This window comes from Pleurodeles waltl, chromosome 4_1 (assembly GCF_031143425.1).
Source record: "Pleurodeles waltl isolate 20211129_DDA chromosome 4_1, aPleWal1.hap1.20221129, whole genome shotgun sequence".
Classification (NCBI taxonomy): domain Eukaryota; kingdom Metazoa; phylum Chordata; class Amphibia; order Caudata; family Salamandridae; genus Pleurodeles; species Pleurodeles waltl.
In genome coordinates this window covers 122,810,565-122,823,736 of record NC_090442.1, presented here as the reverse complement: position 1 = coordinate 122,823,736, position 13,172 = coordinate 122,810,565, and the positions used below count along the sequence as shown (strand labels likewise).

At 41.2% G+C, this 13,172-nt stretch overlaps 1 protein-coding gene across 1 annotated transcript; it reads left to right on the top strand.

The window, feature by feature from the left end:
- The first annotated feature begins 3,351 nt into the window (after nt 1-3,351).
- LOC138287110 (olfactory receptor 5V1-like) lies at nt 3,352-4,296 on the top strand. The gene has a single exon (XM_069227472.1). The coding sequence runs from the start codon at nt 3,352-3,354 to the stop codon at nt 4,294-4,296; it is 945 nt and encodes a 314-aa protein (XP_069083573.1).
- Nucleotides 4,297-13,172: the final 8,876 nt, after the last annotated feature.

The following is a 13,172-nucleotide window of genomic DNA, read 5'->3' as shown; positions in this document are numbered from 1 at the left end:
CTACTTAAAACAAATATTTCCACAGTTTTTTTATGTTTAATGCTGACTGTGAGGTGTTCCTTCTGAAAGGGAAGAGATGGGGTATCCAATGCTGTGAAGGCAAAAGAGAGGAAGACAAGCCTTATTGTCAGAGTACCTGCTATCTGACAATAAGGCATGCAACTGGTTAATCAGCAAATCTAGAGGCTGCTTGGAAACCAATGTGGGGGCGTTGATGTGAACATTACATTATATATCTATTTACGTTAAGGTTTAAGGCCAATCGAATAATATTATAATTTTTTTTGCTCTGTCTCTGGGCCTGTCCCCACATTCCCTTGCCCTCTTTATTACTCTTGTAATCACCGGTCCCATACCTTTATAATGCATGGCATCCACTTCATCAGTGTTGTAGATGGTTTATGGAGAGTCATGTACTAGTTACTGACACACTCCCTCTGTCAGAGGCCAACACTTTCTCAATCTGAGTCATTCCTCTACAGTGGAGCACAAAGAGGATGGTACCTAGGTACCTATATCTCTCAATAGCCATTACTGCCATCTGATGTAGGTAAACGTGCTTAAGGCCATGGAAGAAAGATGATCCAACCCAGATATGAATCTACACCAGTGGTGGATGGGCGTAGTTGAGTGGAGTTGAGTTATTCCGTTGGCCAAATACATGTTCTTCCTACAATGGAAAAATGGGAACCCATTGGGAGTGCAAATGCCATGTCCTAAAGGTAGGCAGACTGGGTGCAATTGATGGATACAGAAAGGGGAGGAGACACAATAAATAAGGGCTTAACTACCTTGGAAGGAAGGGTTAGCAGAGCAAATCGCAATCCTATGATACCTCATGTTTTGGGCCTTTTTCTGGAGGAGGGGTCCTGTTTCTCCACTGCTACAAAAGTTTGCTCAGCCAAAGAGACAGAAAGAAGATGCTGACAGGAATAGCATACTTGATGGTTTTTCCCATTCTTTTCTGAAGGCAAGTGGGATTGGGCTGTGCCTTGAGTTCCTCTAGCAGATAGAGATACAGTGAAGAGTGATAGTGTACAAATGCTGCTTCTTGGTAATTGATGCACTCTCCTTTCTTTTGTTTAGGGTTGGGGTACAAGTGGGAGCTCCTGTTCACTACATCTGCATGACCAATGTGACTCCTTGTATCAAGACCTAGGTTATAGATGCTTAGATTAGAGAAAGGACACACTCCCTGTTTGAGAGACATTCATTGAGCTAACAGCAAGACAAATGTCACCAGTACAAAACAAGATTGCAATGAAATAAGGCATCTAGTACTACAATGTAGTTGACATTAAAGCCATACTACTTAGCTTTTGGATTTAATCCTTTATTATTCGAGAATGTCATTTATGTTTTGGCTCTGAGAATGAGGGTGAGAAGGGGTGGTGGTGGACTGAACACCCACTGTTTTTAGAAGAGATCTTGCTGCTGTCTGTCTCTTAAGGGGGTGTCATTGTGAGACAGATTCTTTCCTGTGCCACAGTGGTTGTCCATTTTCAATATCAGCTTCATAGCACACCCACATTAATGGATGTAAAGATAGTGGAACTCTAAAATGAAATATTGGAAGGATGTTTTGTGAACAATGGATGCATTTTACAAATGATGGCACACTATGAATGGCAATAAACCTAGTTTACTGGGGTGTAACAGGGCATCAGCATGTGGGTGACAGAATAAGGAGGAGAGGATGGAGATGTGTGTTCACATGTGTTGGTATGTGGGCCATGTATAATCCACGCTGTGGGTATGGGGGCCAGTCCTCATATCATTAATAAAAAATTGGGAAAATTTGACAAACACAGTTTCTGTGACAAACATGGCACTTTGAGGATGAGTCCCTAGAATGCGCTTACTTACGTTTGAGCTAGTGTATCAAATAAACTAACAAATAACAGATATATCTACTATGGTCCTCTTTGTAGCTTTCCACAGTAAGAAATGTTTAAGTTTCAGCCATACCACACCATGAGTATGGGATCTGTGCTGGTACCCTTTGTATGATCATATACACACAAACACCGCCCCCCACACACAAATCCACATCCGCACATGTGCAAGTATACATACAGATGCCAAATTGTGGTTAGATTCTATGCAAATGTTTATTTAGCTATTTAATTCTCATATTAACTATAAGTACTGATCTCACTAAAGATGTGAGAATAAACATGATGTGTATATTTCTTTATGTAATGCAACCCATGTGTACCGGCTGCCAGTCCAAAACCAATATATGAAACTGGGTTTGATAACAAGGACAACCAAGGAAAGTTTGAGCAATACAAATATTGGTTCTAAACACAGCAATGTAAAAGCTTGGTAATGAGTACCCTAGTGTTCAATGTGATTATCTTACCTGATAAATCCAGTACTATGAAGTTTAGAATTTATCAGACACAACATGTATTGCTTGTTTGAGTTTAGCCACCAAACATGGGACGTAACAAGTAGATGTTGGTGCTTAATCCACCAAAACATGTATGTTTTGATATTTGCCAGGCATTATTCTCCCACTGAATTGCGGGTGTTTGACCTACTGAAATTTAATGAAGGGTGCTGATTGTATTGCACAGGATATTTTCTTGGTGTGATAAACATCAACTTGTTTTCACCCCCAAAATTAAGCCTTCTTTACTAGAGAAGGGAAAAGTGGTTGTCATGTACTTTCCCAATTTTAGTTGTAGACATTGGTACTACTGTTCCGTGCCAATAATTGTCATAATTTGGCACCGTCAGCACACACCAGAGTCTGATAAATTTTATAGTAACTGTATTATACTAATGTTTGTTTTAGGCTGCTAGTGTTTGGAACTAGATAGCAAATATTTTTTGTGGGAAAGATGGGTCTGACAGTCATTTACAAATATGTAACTAATTTACAACAGGATTCAGGTGTTGAGATTCGAGGTGAGAATTAGGTTTCAAATTGGTTTGGGAACAAACAGATGTAAGGAGCCCATTTTATGTTTGATCAGGTTTTGTTTTTCATTTGCAGAAACCCAAACTAACACCAAGAGCTGGAGGTTTCACAAAGCATCAGTGCTAGAAGTAGAATCAAATTGAACCAAATAAACATATTATGGCATGACACACAATAGAAAGTAATCTTTTCAACGACGAAATGGGACTAAATATGAAGATTTCCAAGTTCCATTATTAAGGGCCGGTGTCAGATCTAATATTATTGCATCAATGTGCACTCATCAAGATTTCATGGTGAGTCACTGTGACAAGAATTGACCCGTTCCTCTTGCAATAATTGCTGGATCCACATATTTCTCTTGTCTGGGAATGAATCATAAGTTATTTTTTTTCATATTTTGGATGACGCTTTTCAATCCAATGGAAAGCCCAAACCAAACCTCCGATGTAGAGTTCTTTTTTGTGGGTTTCTCCAGCTATCCACAACTGCAGGCACTTCTCTTTGCTGCTTTTCTCTTGATCTACCTGCTCGCCGTTTCAGGAAACCTACTTATTACGATTGTCATATACTCAGACACTCATCTTCACACTCCAATGTACTTCTTTTTGGTCAATCTGGCTCTCTTGGACATCTGCTTTACCTCAAGCGTTATTCCCAACATGATGGTGATCCTGCTCTCCGAGACAAAGTCCATGTCATATTGGGGCTGCATGACACAAATGTTCCTGCTGTCGGCTGCTTTGGGCTCTGAACTCCTGCTTGTCACAGTCATGTCTTTCGATAGGTACCTGGCCATTTGTAAACCTCTGCATTATCCAGTCATCATGAGTAAAACTGTCTATCTTTCCTTGGCAGCTGCAGTGTGGATTCTTGGCATTTTAAACTCCATGCTTCACGTTGGCTTGATCTTGAAGTTGTCATTCCTTCAAAAAACTGTCGTGGACCACATTTTCTGTGAAATACCAGCAGTTAGCAAGGTTGCCATTTCAGATACTTATGCAATTGAGCTTGTGACCATGATGGCAGACATCTTCCTGGGCATGATATGCTTTGCCTTGATAATCATAACGTACACCTACATCATCTTTTCAGTTTTAAAGATGCGCTCTGCTGACACAAAGAGGAAGGCATTTTCCACCTGTGCTTCTCACCTCTTGGTGGTTGGTTTGCTCTACGGCACCACTAGCTACACCTACCTTCTTCCTGCCATGGGCCTTAGAGGTAACAAGGACAAGGTAGTGTCAGCCCTGTATGCTGCCGGATGTCCGGTTTTTAACCCAATGATCTATAGCTTGAGAAACCAGGATGTGAAGCAGGCCTTCCTCAAGATCTGGTCCAGGCATTTTTCCTCATTTAGAAAGTAGCAAGAGTTAGGGGAAGCCGTATGTATCACAAGGCCAGGAGTGTGCGTCACTGTGAATACTATACGAATAATGTGAAGCAACACAATGGGTTACCTATAACAGCATGAGGATGTGTTTCAACAACATTTTAAGGCATTGACCATGTGTTGCAGGACATAATAACGAGAATCTAAAAAATTTTAGCAAGTGGACATCTGTATAAAAAAAAATAATGGAAATTATTGTTTAAGATTATGTTTGAAGTCACTGCTAAACTGACTATGCACTAGTATCACTGATATCCCAAAACAACATAGAAGAAACCATATTCTTAGACATTATGTGTAGCTCATGATTAAGTACAGAGCACGTAATTATAGCACTTTTACTGTTACAGGTTATAAGGATCCCTCACTTGACCCACATAGGCAAAGGTGCAAGGTGAGATAATAACCTGTAGGCAGTGATGTGACTGAAATGTGCAGGTTGTAATAACTGCAAAAGGAGAACAACTGATGTACATGAGATAATTATGACCCATTGTCAATGTTTTTGGAGTGGAAATTAGTAAGCAGTTGAAAGGAATGAAGGGTAAAGCAAAGTGCGTGACATTTTCTGCCAGTGTTCATCGAGATACATTGGGCCTGATTCATACTTTTTTAGCGCCCCATTTGTGTAATTTTCTTGACGCAAAAGCGGCACAACCACAAAATACAATTATATTTTTGCGTCAAAAAATGACAACTTCAGAATCTGCTGCTGCGAAAAATGGCAGCAGCAGAAAATGGCAGCAGCAGATTGTGAAGTAGTTTATTCTCTGGATGAGATAACAGAGAAGAACCACAGACAGGTAGTTACAGCAGTCCAGGCTGGACATAATGAAAGCCTGCACCAGTTATTTCCTTGACGAGGGCGACAGGTCTGGAAGAGTCTTTCTAAAAACACTAAACAAACACAATCAGGTAGAAGTTAAGGTGTTTATATGATCCTCAAAGGAAAGCATGGAATCAAAGATGGCCCTTAGATTTCTTGCCTTTTGGGACGGAGAGGAAAGGAGTACTAAACTGGAGGCCGCCACCCAGAGCTCCATTATGAGTGGCTGTCAAAAATAATACTTTGGTTATTGTTGGGGCTTAAGAATGTGCTGATCCTCTAGTGAGTAAGTTGTTTGTTACCAATATGTTCTGTGACTTTTGTCCCCGTACGAAATACGGAGATGGGCCTGCAGTTGCTAAGAGCAGAGGGAGTCAGCCTTAGGTTTTTTCAGAAATGGTGTAATCAGGGTTGATATCCACGCAGACGAAACATTCACTGACAAAAGTGAAGAACTGCACAGCATGGTCAACACAGGGACAGTTACTATAATTGCCTTCTTCAATTGATATACTGAGCATGGTTCTCATGGAGAGCCTGAGGAAGTAGAAGTCTATCTATCTGCTGTTTGATCACCAGTTGCTACTTCATAAATGGACCAAGCAGTATTAATGAAGGCGAACAAACAATTAGTCTCTACTGGGCCAAGGGGCCATGGAGCAGACACCTCTAGGCTGCTGAATTTCACAATTTCTAAATGGAAAAAAAAAATCAGATCAGTTTGTGCAAGATCCTGTGTTGCTTCAATATGGGAAGTACCTCTCTTGGAATATGCCGTACTGTGGTAGAGTATTTGCTCTCAAGTTTGTTGCTTGCTATTTGGCTGTATACAACTGCAGTGTAAACCAAGGGACCACGGAGTTGGTAATGCAGGGCCATATTGGCAAAGAGCTTGCGCCACCATTGCATAATTTTTGACACACCGGCAGCGCATTCATTATTCCATATTTGCAAGGCAATGCATTGGGCCCAAAGCATCACGTTTTGTGGGCCTGTGTCAGAGGATACCTTCGCTAGATTTGACTGCGTAACTCAGTTTTTAATGTAAGCGGGGTAAGCGTTCCTTTGTAAAATCCCACATACAACTGACTCAGTGATATTTACAAGTTTGGCAACGTGTGACGCATCTTTTAGAGCCTGGAATGTATCGACATTCCTATTCCTCAGTAACCCAGGCATAGAAAATAACGCAGTGGCTTTGGAATAGGATTCTGAGCAGCTGTAGTCACTTAAAACACTTTGATAAGTGAGTAAATCACATTCCCTCAACTAATAGTAGGCCTACACATGTAAAAATCATGTTGTAGGACAACTTGAGCAACTTGGGACAATGGCGCCTGACATATTATCATCCACTGCAACAATGCACTGTGACGATGTGTAATTCATGTAAGGGACAGGCCAGGATTGCCACATCTCCATATAGGAATAAGGAATAGGAAGAATAGGAAGAGTAGCTTTAAATTTCTGTTAAGAGTGTGCACACACACACACTCTCTCTCTCTCCCTCTCTCTCTCTCTATCTCTCTCTCTCTCCCCCTTCCCCCTCTCTCTCACCTGCCTGTCCACCAAAGGAACCTCTTCATGTATAGGACATGTTAATGCTCCATTCACTGAGGGTATGCAATTTTGAGTCAGTAGACAATCATAATTACACATCTTGTAATGTGGTAAGGTTAGACAAAAAACGTTAGACATACAGACTGATCCAGAATAGAGTGAAAGTCATTATTGGGCACTTACATCTGACATTCATTTTTTATAGAAGTATTAGATTGAATACATGCCCAGTGGAACTTGCAGGTTCTCTGTGCACTTTTTTGTATATAACTTGCCAATTGGACACTTTGGCCTCATTGTTTGGTGGTCGAGGTAAACTTAGACTCAGCAATTACCATGAACTGAATTGGGGACCAGGCATATATATTGACATTCTTGTGATCACATCATTAGACATTTGCACATATACGTCATGTAGCATTATGGGTGCTGTAGTTTGGGCTATCATCTAAGGTCCCAAGATCAACTGGCCTCATGATCTTATTGATTTAATAGGTTGGAGGTGTAGGGACAACTTGACATAAGCCCATTTAAATCAAATTTGGATAATGTTCGATTATATGCCTTTGAGAGGAATCACTATCATGTAATGTTTGAAGTGATTCCGCCGCACACTATTATGGGTCATGTAGTTTTAGATGTAACTGCTGTCGTAAATAATTTCTCAGCGGTAGGCAGAAATTACTCACCCTTTATATTATTTTTCACCTCCAATAAGGGACCAGGTTTTACAATTATGAGGTCCCTTATGATTAGTCCCCTGAAATGAATCAGATAGCGTGTGTAACATAACCACTACACTGTGATAATTTCAATTTATAATCAAGTATGTTTTTATGCCTATGATGAGTACCTATTTGTTTCAACTGCACCAGAACACTTGTATTTACATAGGCTTTACAGGTGAAACGTGTTGTCCAGAATGGAATGCTGTTCTCAATGGAGTGCTGTTGTCATTTATATTGTTGGTTTGGCTGAACATTAATGACTATACTCACTGCCCTCTATAACCATCATCATCTAATTGGTGGATATAATCATCATCTGCAAGAACTGTTTGAGAAATATATATATTCTCTAAAAAAACATAGGTAAAAGTGATGCTGTAGTTAGGTCAAAATGTCAGTTAAAACATACTTTTTAAACAAAAACAAAAAACCACTGAAACTCACCTTTTCTAGCTAACTATATCTGGTGCCTCCACCATGCACAGTGCTGTCACCAATATTGTTATTTCAAATGATATCTGTGACTGTCATCAACGATGTCATTAAACATGTCATGAGGAATATGTGAGGTCACAAGGCCTAGAAATGCCCATCCTGCACCACTAGATGTTATTTTTATGTTTTTTCAGGACACAGGAAATGAGCCCTTGAGTGTTAAATAGGATGTCAAACATCTTTGTTGAAGTAGCCAATCAAATCTTTCTTTTGATCTCCAGTCATTCAGTACTCTGTGTCTCGAGATATTTATACATTTTGAGCCTTAAGGTCTCAAAGTCAAAACCTACTGAACCAGGTAACAGAAGGCATAATTTCTGAGTAAAGGTTTAGCCTTCTGCCAAACTTGGGGCCATATTTATACTTTTTGACGCAAAACTGCGCTAACGCAGTTTTGCGTCAAAAAAATTAGCGCCGGCTAACGCCATTCTGAAGCGCCATGCGGGTGCCGTATTTATTCAATGACGTTAGCCGGCGTTAGCCGCCGGCGCTGCCTGGTGTGCGTGAAAAAAACCGACGTACACCAGGCAGTTCCGGCGTAGGGGGATATGGAGCTTGGGCGCCAAAAAATGGGGCAAGTCAGGCTGAGGCAAATTTTTCGCCTCAACCCGATTTGCGCCATTTTTTCCGACTCCCAACCCCCATAGAAATGACTCCTGTCTTAGCAAAGACAGGAGTCATGCCCCCTTGCCCAATGGCCATGCCCAGGGGACTTATGTCCCCTGGGCATGGTCATTGGGCATAGTGGCATGTAGGGGGGCACAAATCAGGCCCCCCCTATGCCACATTTTTTTTTTTTTTAAATACTTACCTGAACTTACCTTAATGTCCCTGGGATGGGTCCCTCCAGCCTTGGGTGTCCTCCTGGGGTGGGCAAGGGTGACAGGGGGTGTCCCTGGGGGCATGGGAAGGCACCTCTGGGCTCCTTCCGAGCCCACAGGTCCCTTAACGCCTGCCTTTTCCAGGCACTAAAAAACGGCGCAAAAGCGGCCGTACGTCATTTATTTTGACCCGCCCACTCCCGGGCGTGAATTTTGACCCGGAGTGTAAATACGGCGCACAGGCCTCGGAGTCAATTTTTTAGACGGGAACGCCTACCTTGCATCTCATTAACGCAAAGTTGGTGTCCACGCTAAAAAATGACGCAAACTCCATGGACTTTGGCGCTAGACGCGTCTAACGCCAAAGTATAAATATGGAGTTAGTTTTGCGTCGGAATTGCGTAAAAAAAAACGACGCAATTCCGGCGCAAACGGAGTATAAATATGCCCCTTGGTGTTTTCAGTTTACCAGTTTTGATTGTTGCTGTGTCTAAAGTTACTATGGGAAACTGCATCAGGACAAAGCATTGTGGGACCTCCATTTTCCTCTGAGGTAGATGAACCTTCTTATGGAAAGTTTTGCATAGATTTTTCAAATGGGATCAATGTTATCAACAAACGTAAAAATCCATTTGCTATGGAAACTGGTCCATAGCAAACCTGGTCCTAGTGTTAACTACATTAAATTATTTTAATGTTTTTATTCTATATAATTTAATATTTTAAATAAATGACGTTAAAGTCAATATTTATATAAAAAGCTATTTTTTAGGGGTGAGTGAAAAATTCCACTCCAGCATTGGAGTTCATGGAGTTTAGCAGAGTTTTGCCCACTCCCCAATATGCTTGGAGCGCCGAGTTCCAGCAAAATTCAGCCAATTGCGACAGGGTTTTTTCTCATACACAGCTCACCAAAGTTAAGTTGGCCAGTGCAAGCGAGAATTTGCATCCCCAATTTTCAGGCGCTAAAATGCCTGCAGATGATATTTCTCAAAGTGGGACGTCACGGCAGGTCTTGACCAGTAGAAAATCCACTTGAGAGGCAGAAAGAAGCAGCACCCTTTGGCATTCAACGTTGTGCCATTCACGTTTACAGCACAGAACAACCTCCAGGCATTATAACTCAGTACAATGTGCCGAATTCCACATGCTGACGGAACTCGGTGGAATCTTGCAGGGTTTTTATATAAACCTGTGGAATTCTGCAGGTGAAACTCCTTGAGTTCCACCAACATCTTGTATTCTTACCATTTCTTGTTGATATTGTCTTCAAAAATACTTTTGACATGATATTTTTGTTATTTACGCTATAAATAGAGAAACACAGTATTTTGATGAACAAGATTTTTGATACAGTGTTCATGTCAGACAATATTGTGTTCACAATATGCTCTATTTTTTGTTTTTAAGTGCTGGAGAAGAAACACAATAGTCTGGAAAAACGAGAGCAATCAACATGTCCACAGGAACATGGGTATCAAGTATAATTTTGGAACAAGCATTCACATGGAACTCATCTTTAAAAAAACACAACGTAGTAAGGCAGGGAATTCCTGTATGGAATCAATGCAAGTCAGAACATTTCAATTAGGACAGGAAGAATTATTTCGGAAATGAATCCATTAACAACAAATGAAAAACAACCAATCAATCAATCAGCAATTTGTATAGCACTTCTTATCACCAATGGGTTCTCAAGGCGCTGTCGCTGTCGAAGGGGAGCCGATCAGTTGGAGAGCCAGGTCTTGAGGTCCTTCTTAACTGATCCAGTATATTATTGTATTATTTAATTCATCTGAATTGAATTTTATTTTTATAAACATAAAAACGCAAAGATCAGATCATTATAATCAGGTGAGTGGTGAGATAGTTATGCAAGAAACCTCAAGTGAGAGAAACAAAAACCAAACAAAGAAGGAAGATGACAAATCATGTGAGCATAAATGGTATATTGGTATTATTCCAAAAGACAGCCAGTTATAATGCATACATGTATCCACAGAGTTTACATATGAAAAAGTCTGTTTTTAGTTGGTGTCAACGAGGTTTCGCAGTAACCCAGGGGACTATTGAAATGTGCAAAATTATCAACAGTACCACTAATAACTAGAGAGTTAGGCAGATATACTCTGGGTGTAATTGTGAGCTGGGCTTATGTGCAGGTGTGGCACAAAAAGTGACACTTTGGTGGCTCTAGGGGCTCTCAAATATGCCCCTTAGTTTCTTTTGTTGTTCTGTTTCTCCTGAAAAAGAGTCAACAACATTATTTTTCAGTAATTTGCCCCTCTGCAGCTATAGATGACAGGTGTGTCATTTCCATTTCTTTTCCTAAGTGATCAGTACTGTCACTGGGCCACTTACATTACATTTCACCCAGCAAAACCTACAGCAGGTAAGTGTGCCCCTTATAAACCTTCTTTGACTGGACTCTCTATTACTGCTACTTCAACACGGTAGCACACACCTGGTCTGCATGCCATCCTTGTCACAATTTGCCCTGGACATTTGTTAATAAGCATCAACACCAACCCAATCGTCCTTTTAAATGTCAGCAAGTGGGAAAATCTTGTAGAAACAGCAGATATACCCACACCAATTTGATTATAATGTAATCTCATTGATAGCAACAGTCATTTATTGAATAGCATCACTGATATTATAGAGTCATGATATTCCATAATAGTAAATTTGCAGATGTTACATAAATTGAAACCATAAATAGTCAATGTTGTGAGAGTGCAGTTTACAAAGATAAAGGGCCTGATTACAAGGCTGGTGGTCATGAGACTGCCAACCTTGGGTGACAGTCTGACCACCTCACTCAAGGCAGTCTGACTGCCACATTACACCCCAGGTGGACGGGACTGCCTGAAGACCGATGTCCCCGCCATGAATATGGCTGGCAGCAGTCCGAGTTATGATCAGCCATGGTGGCACTGCAATCAGTGTGGCTGTGCCGATTACAACTCAACTTTCCAGCAGCCTTTTCATGGCTGTGACCCCGGCATGAAAAGGCTGATGGAAAGGCAGCGCAGCAGAATGCATTCCGAGGATGCTGGTGTGTTACAGTATTGGCCTCGACTCCCTTACAGGAGCCGAGGCCAGTAACATAGCACTGTTCTCCCGGTCAGCCTGGCAGGAATATCATAATACAATGTTCCTGCTAGTCAACCCCGTGGAAACATAGTGAAATGACGGTAGAAGTAGCCGACATGACCATGTTGTTTAGCCATTTTTAGCTATAGTTGTATACACGTTATTTTAGCAAACTAGGCCTGCCGCTGTGCACTTTAGCCTAGATATATTTTATTCGGCTTCACTTTGTTTTATTAACATTAGCCACATTTGCGGTCTAGTTTTATTTTTTCTATCTAGTTGTTCTTCGCCTAGGACAGCACTACATTCTTAAACAAGACATTTTTCTCACTCTGTGCTTTCCTCAAGGCTACAGTAAGATAGGTTGCCAGCATATGTGGTATGCTTTGTCTCCAACAGTCACAGAAACATACACACTCTTATGTGGTGATCTTTTCTTAGAATATCAGCTGTTTTATTATAAAACACTACTTTGCCACATACGTTAGAGGGAGATTCCAGCCAGATGACCACAACTATATGTTGATTGCTGACTGCTTTGCTGCAGCTGCAGCTGCTTATCTACCCTACCTGCTTTCTGGCCTATATGGGAACGCTGTCCTTCTAGACTACAGGCCTCCTTGCCCAGTTATGAGGGATGATGTCTTCCCGGGGGAAACCTGAAGGGCAGAATTAGAGCTTAACATGCTGTGCTCTAACATAACTTAGGTAGGGACTAAATCCATAACTCATAGTGACAGTATGGTGGGATTATTTCGCGTTTTACTCTCCTTGTGCTTCGTCATCCGAATTATTGCAATACAATGCCTTACTATGTAATATGCAGTCATTTAAATCAAACATTATTGAACCATGTTCTGCCTCTGATTGTCTTTGCATATGTGCTACTAATGCAACTGAGACAAACGGATGAGATCTGACCGACCACGATTCCCCTGAGGAGTCATCTCTGTCATGCGCCCAGTTGCCACAATCATCCCTGCTCTTGGGTGGAGATGAAGCACTGCTAATTAGCTGGAAAAAACCTGGATTAGGGCAACAGGTGTCACATGGTGCGGGATCTGACTCCGTCCTCCAAAGAACAGGTGATTCTGCCACCCAAATCCAGTAGTTTCTTTAACCCTCTGTGCAACGACATTGAATGAGCCAAAGCCAATGCCACTGCCGCCGGCTTCACAGCTACTTCACCACTGCCGTATTTGAGTTTAGGCAGTTGAATCAGGGCCATAGTGTTTTTATTTTACATTGTTTAGATTATTCAATAAACATTAATGTTTATGAGGTAAAGTGCTCTAATATTGTGTTTTATTAGTTTCAGGAGAAA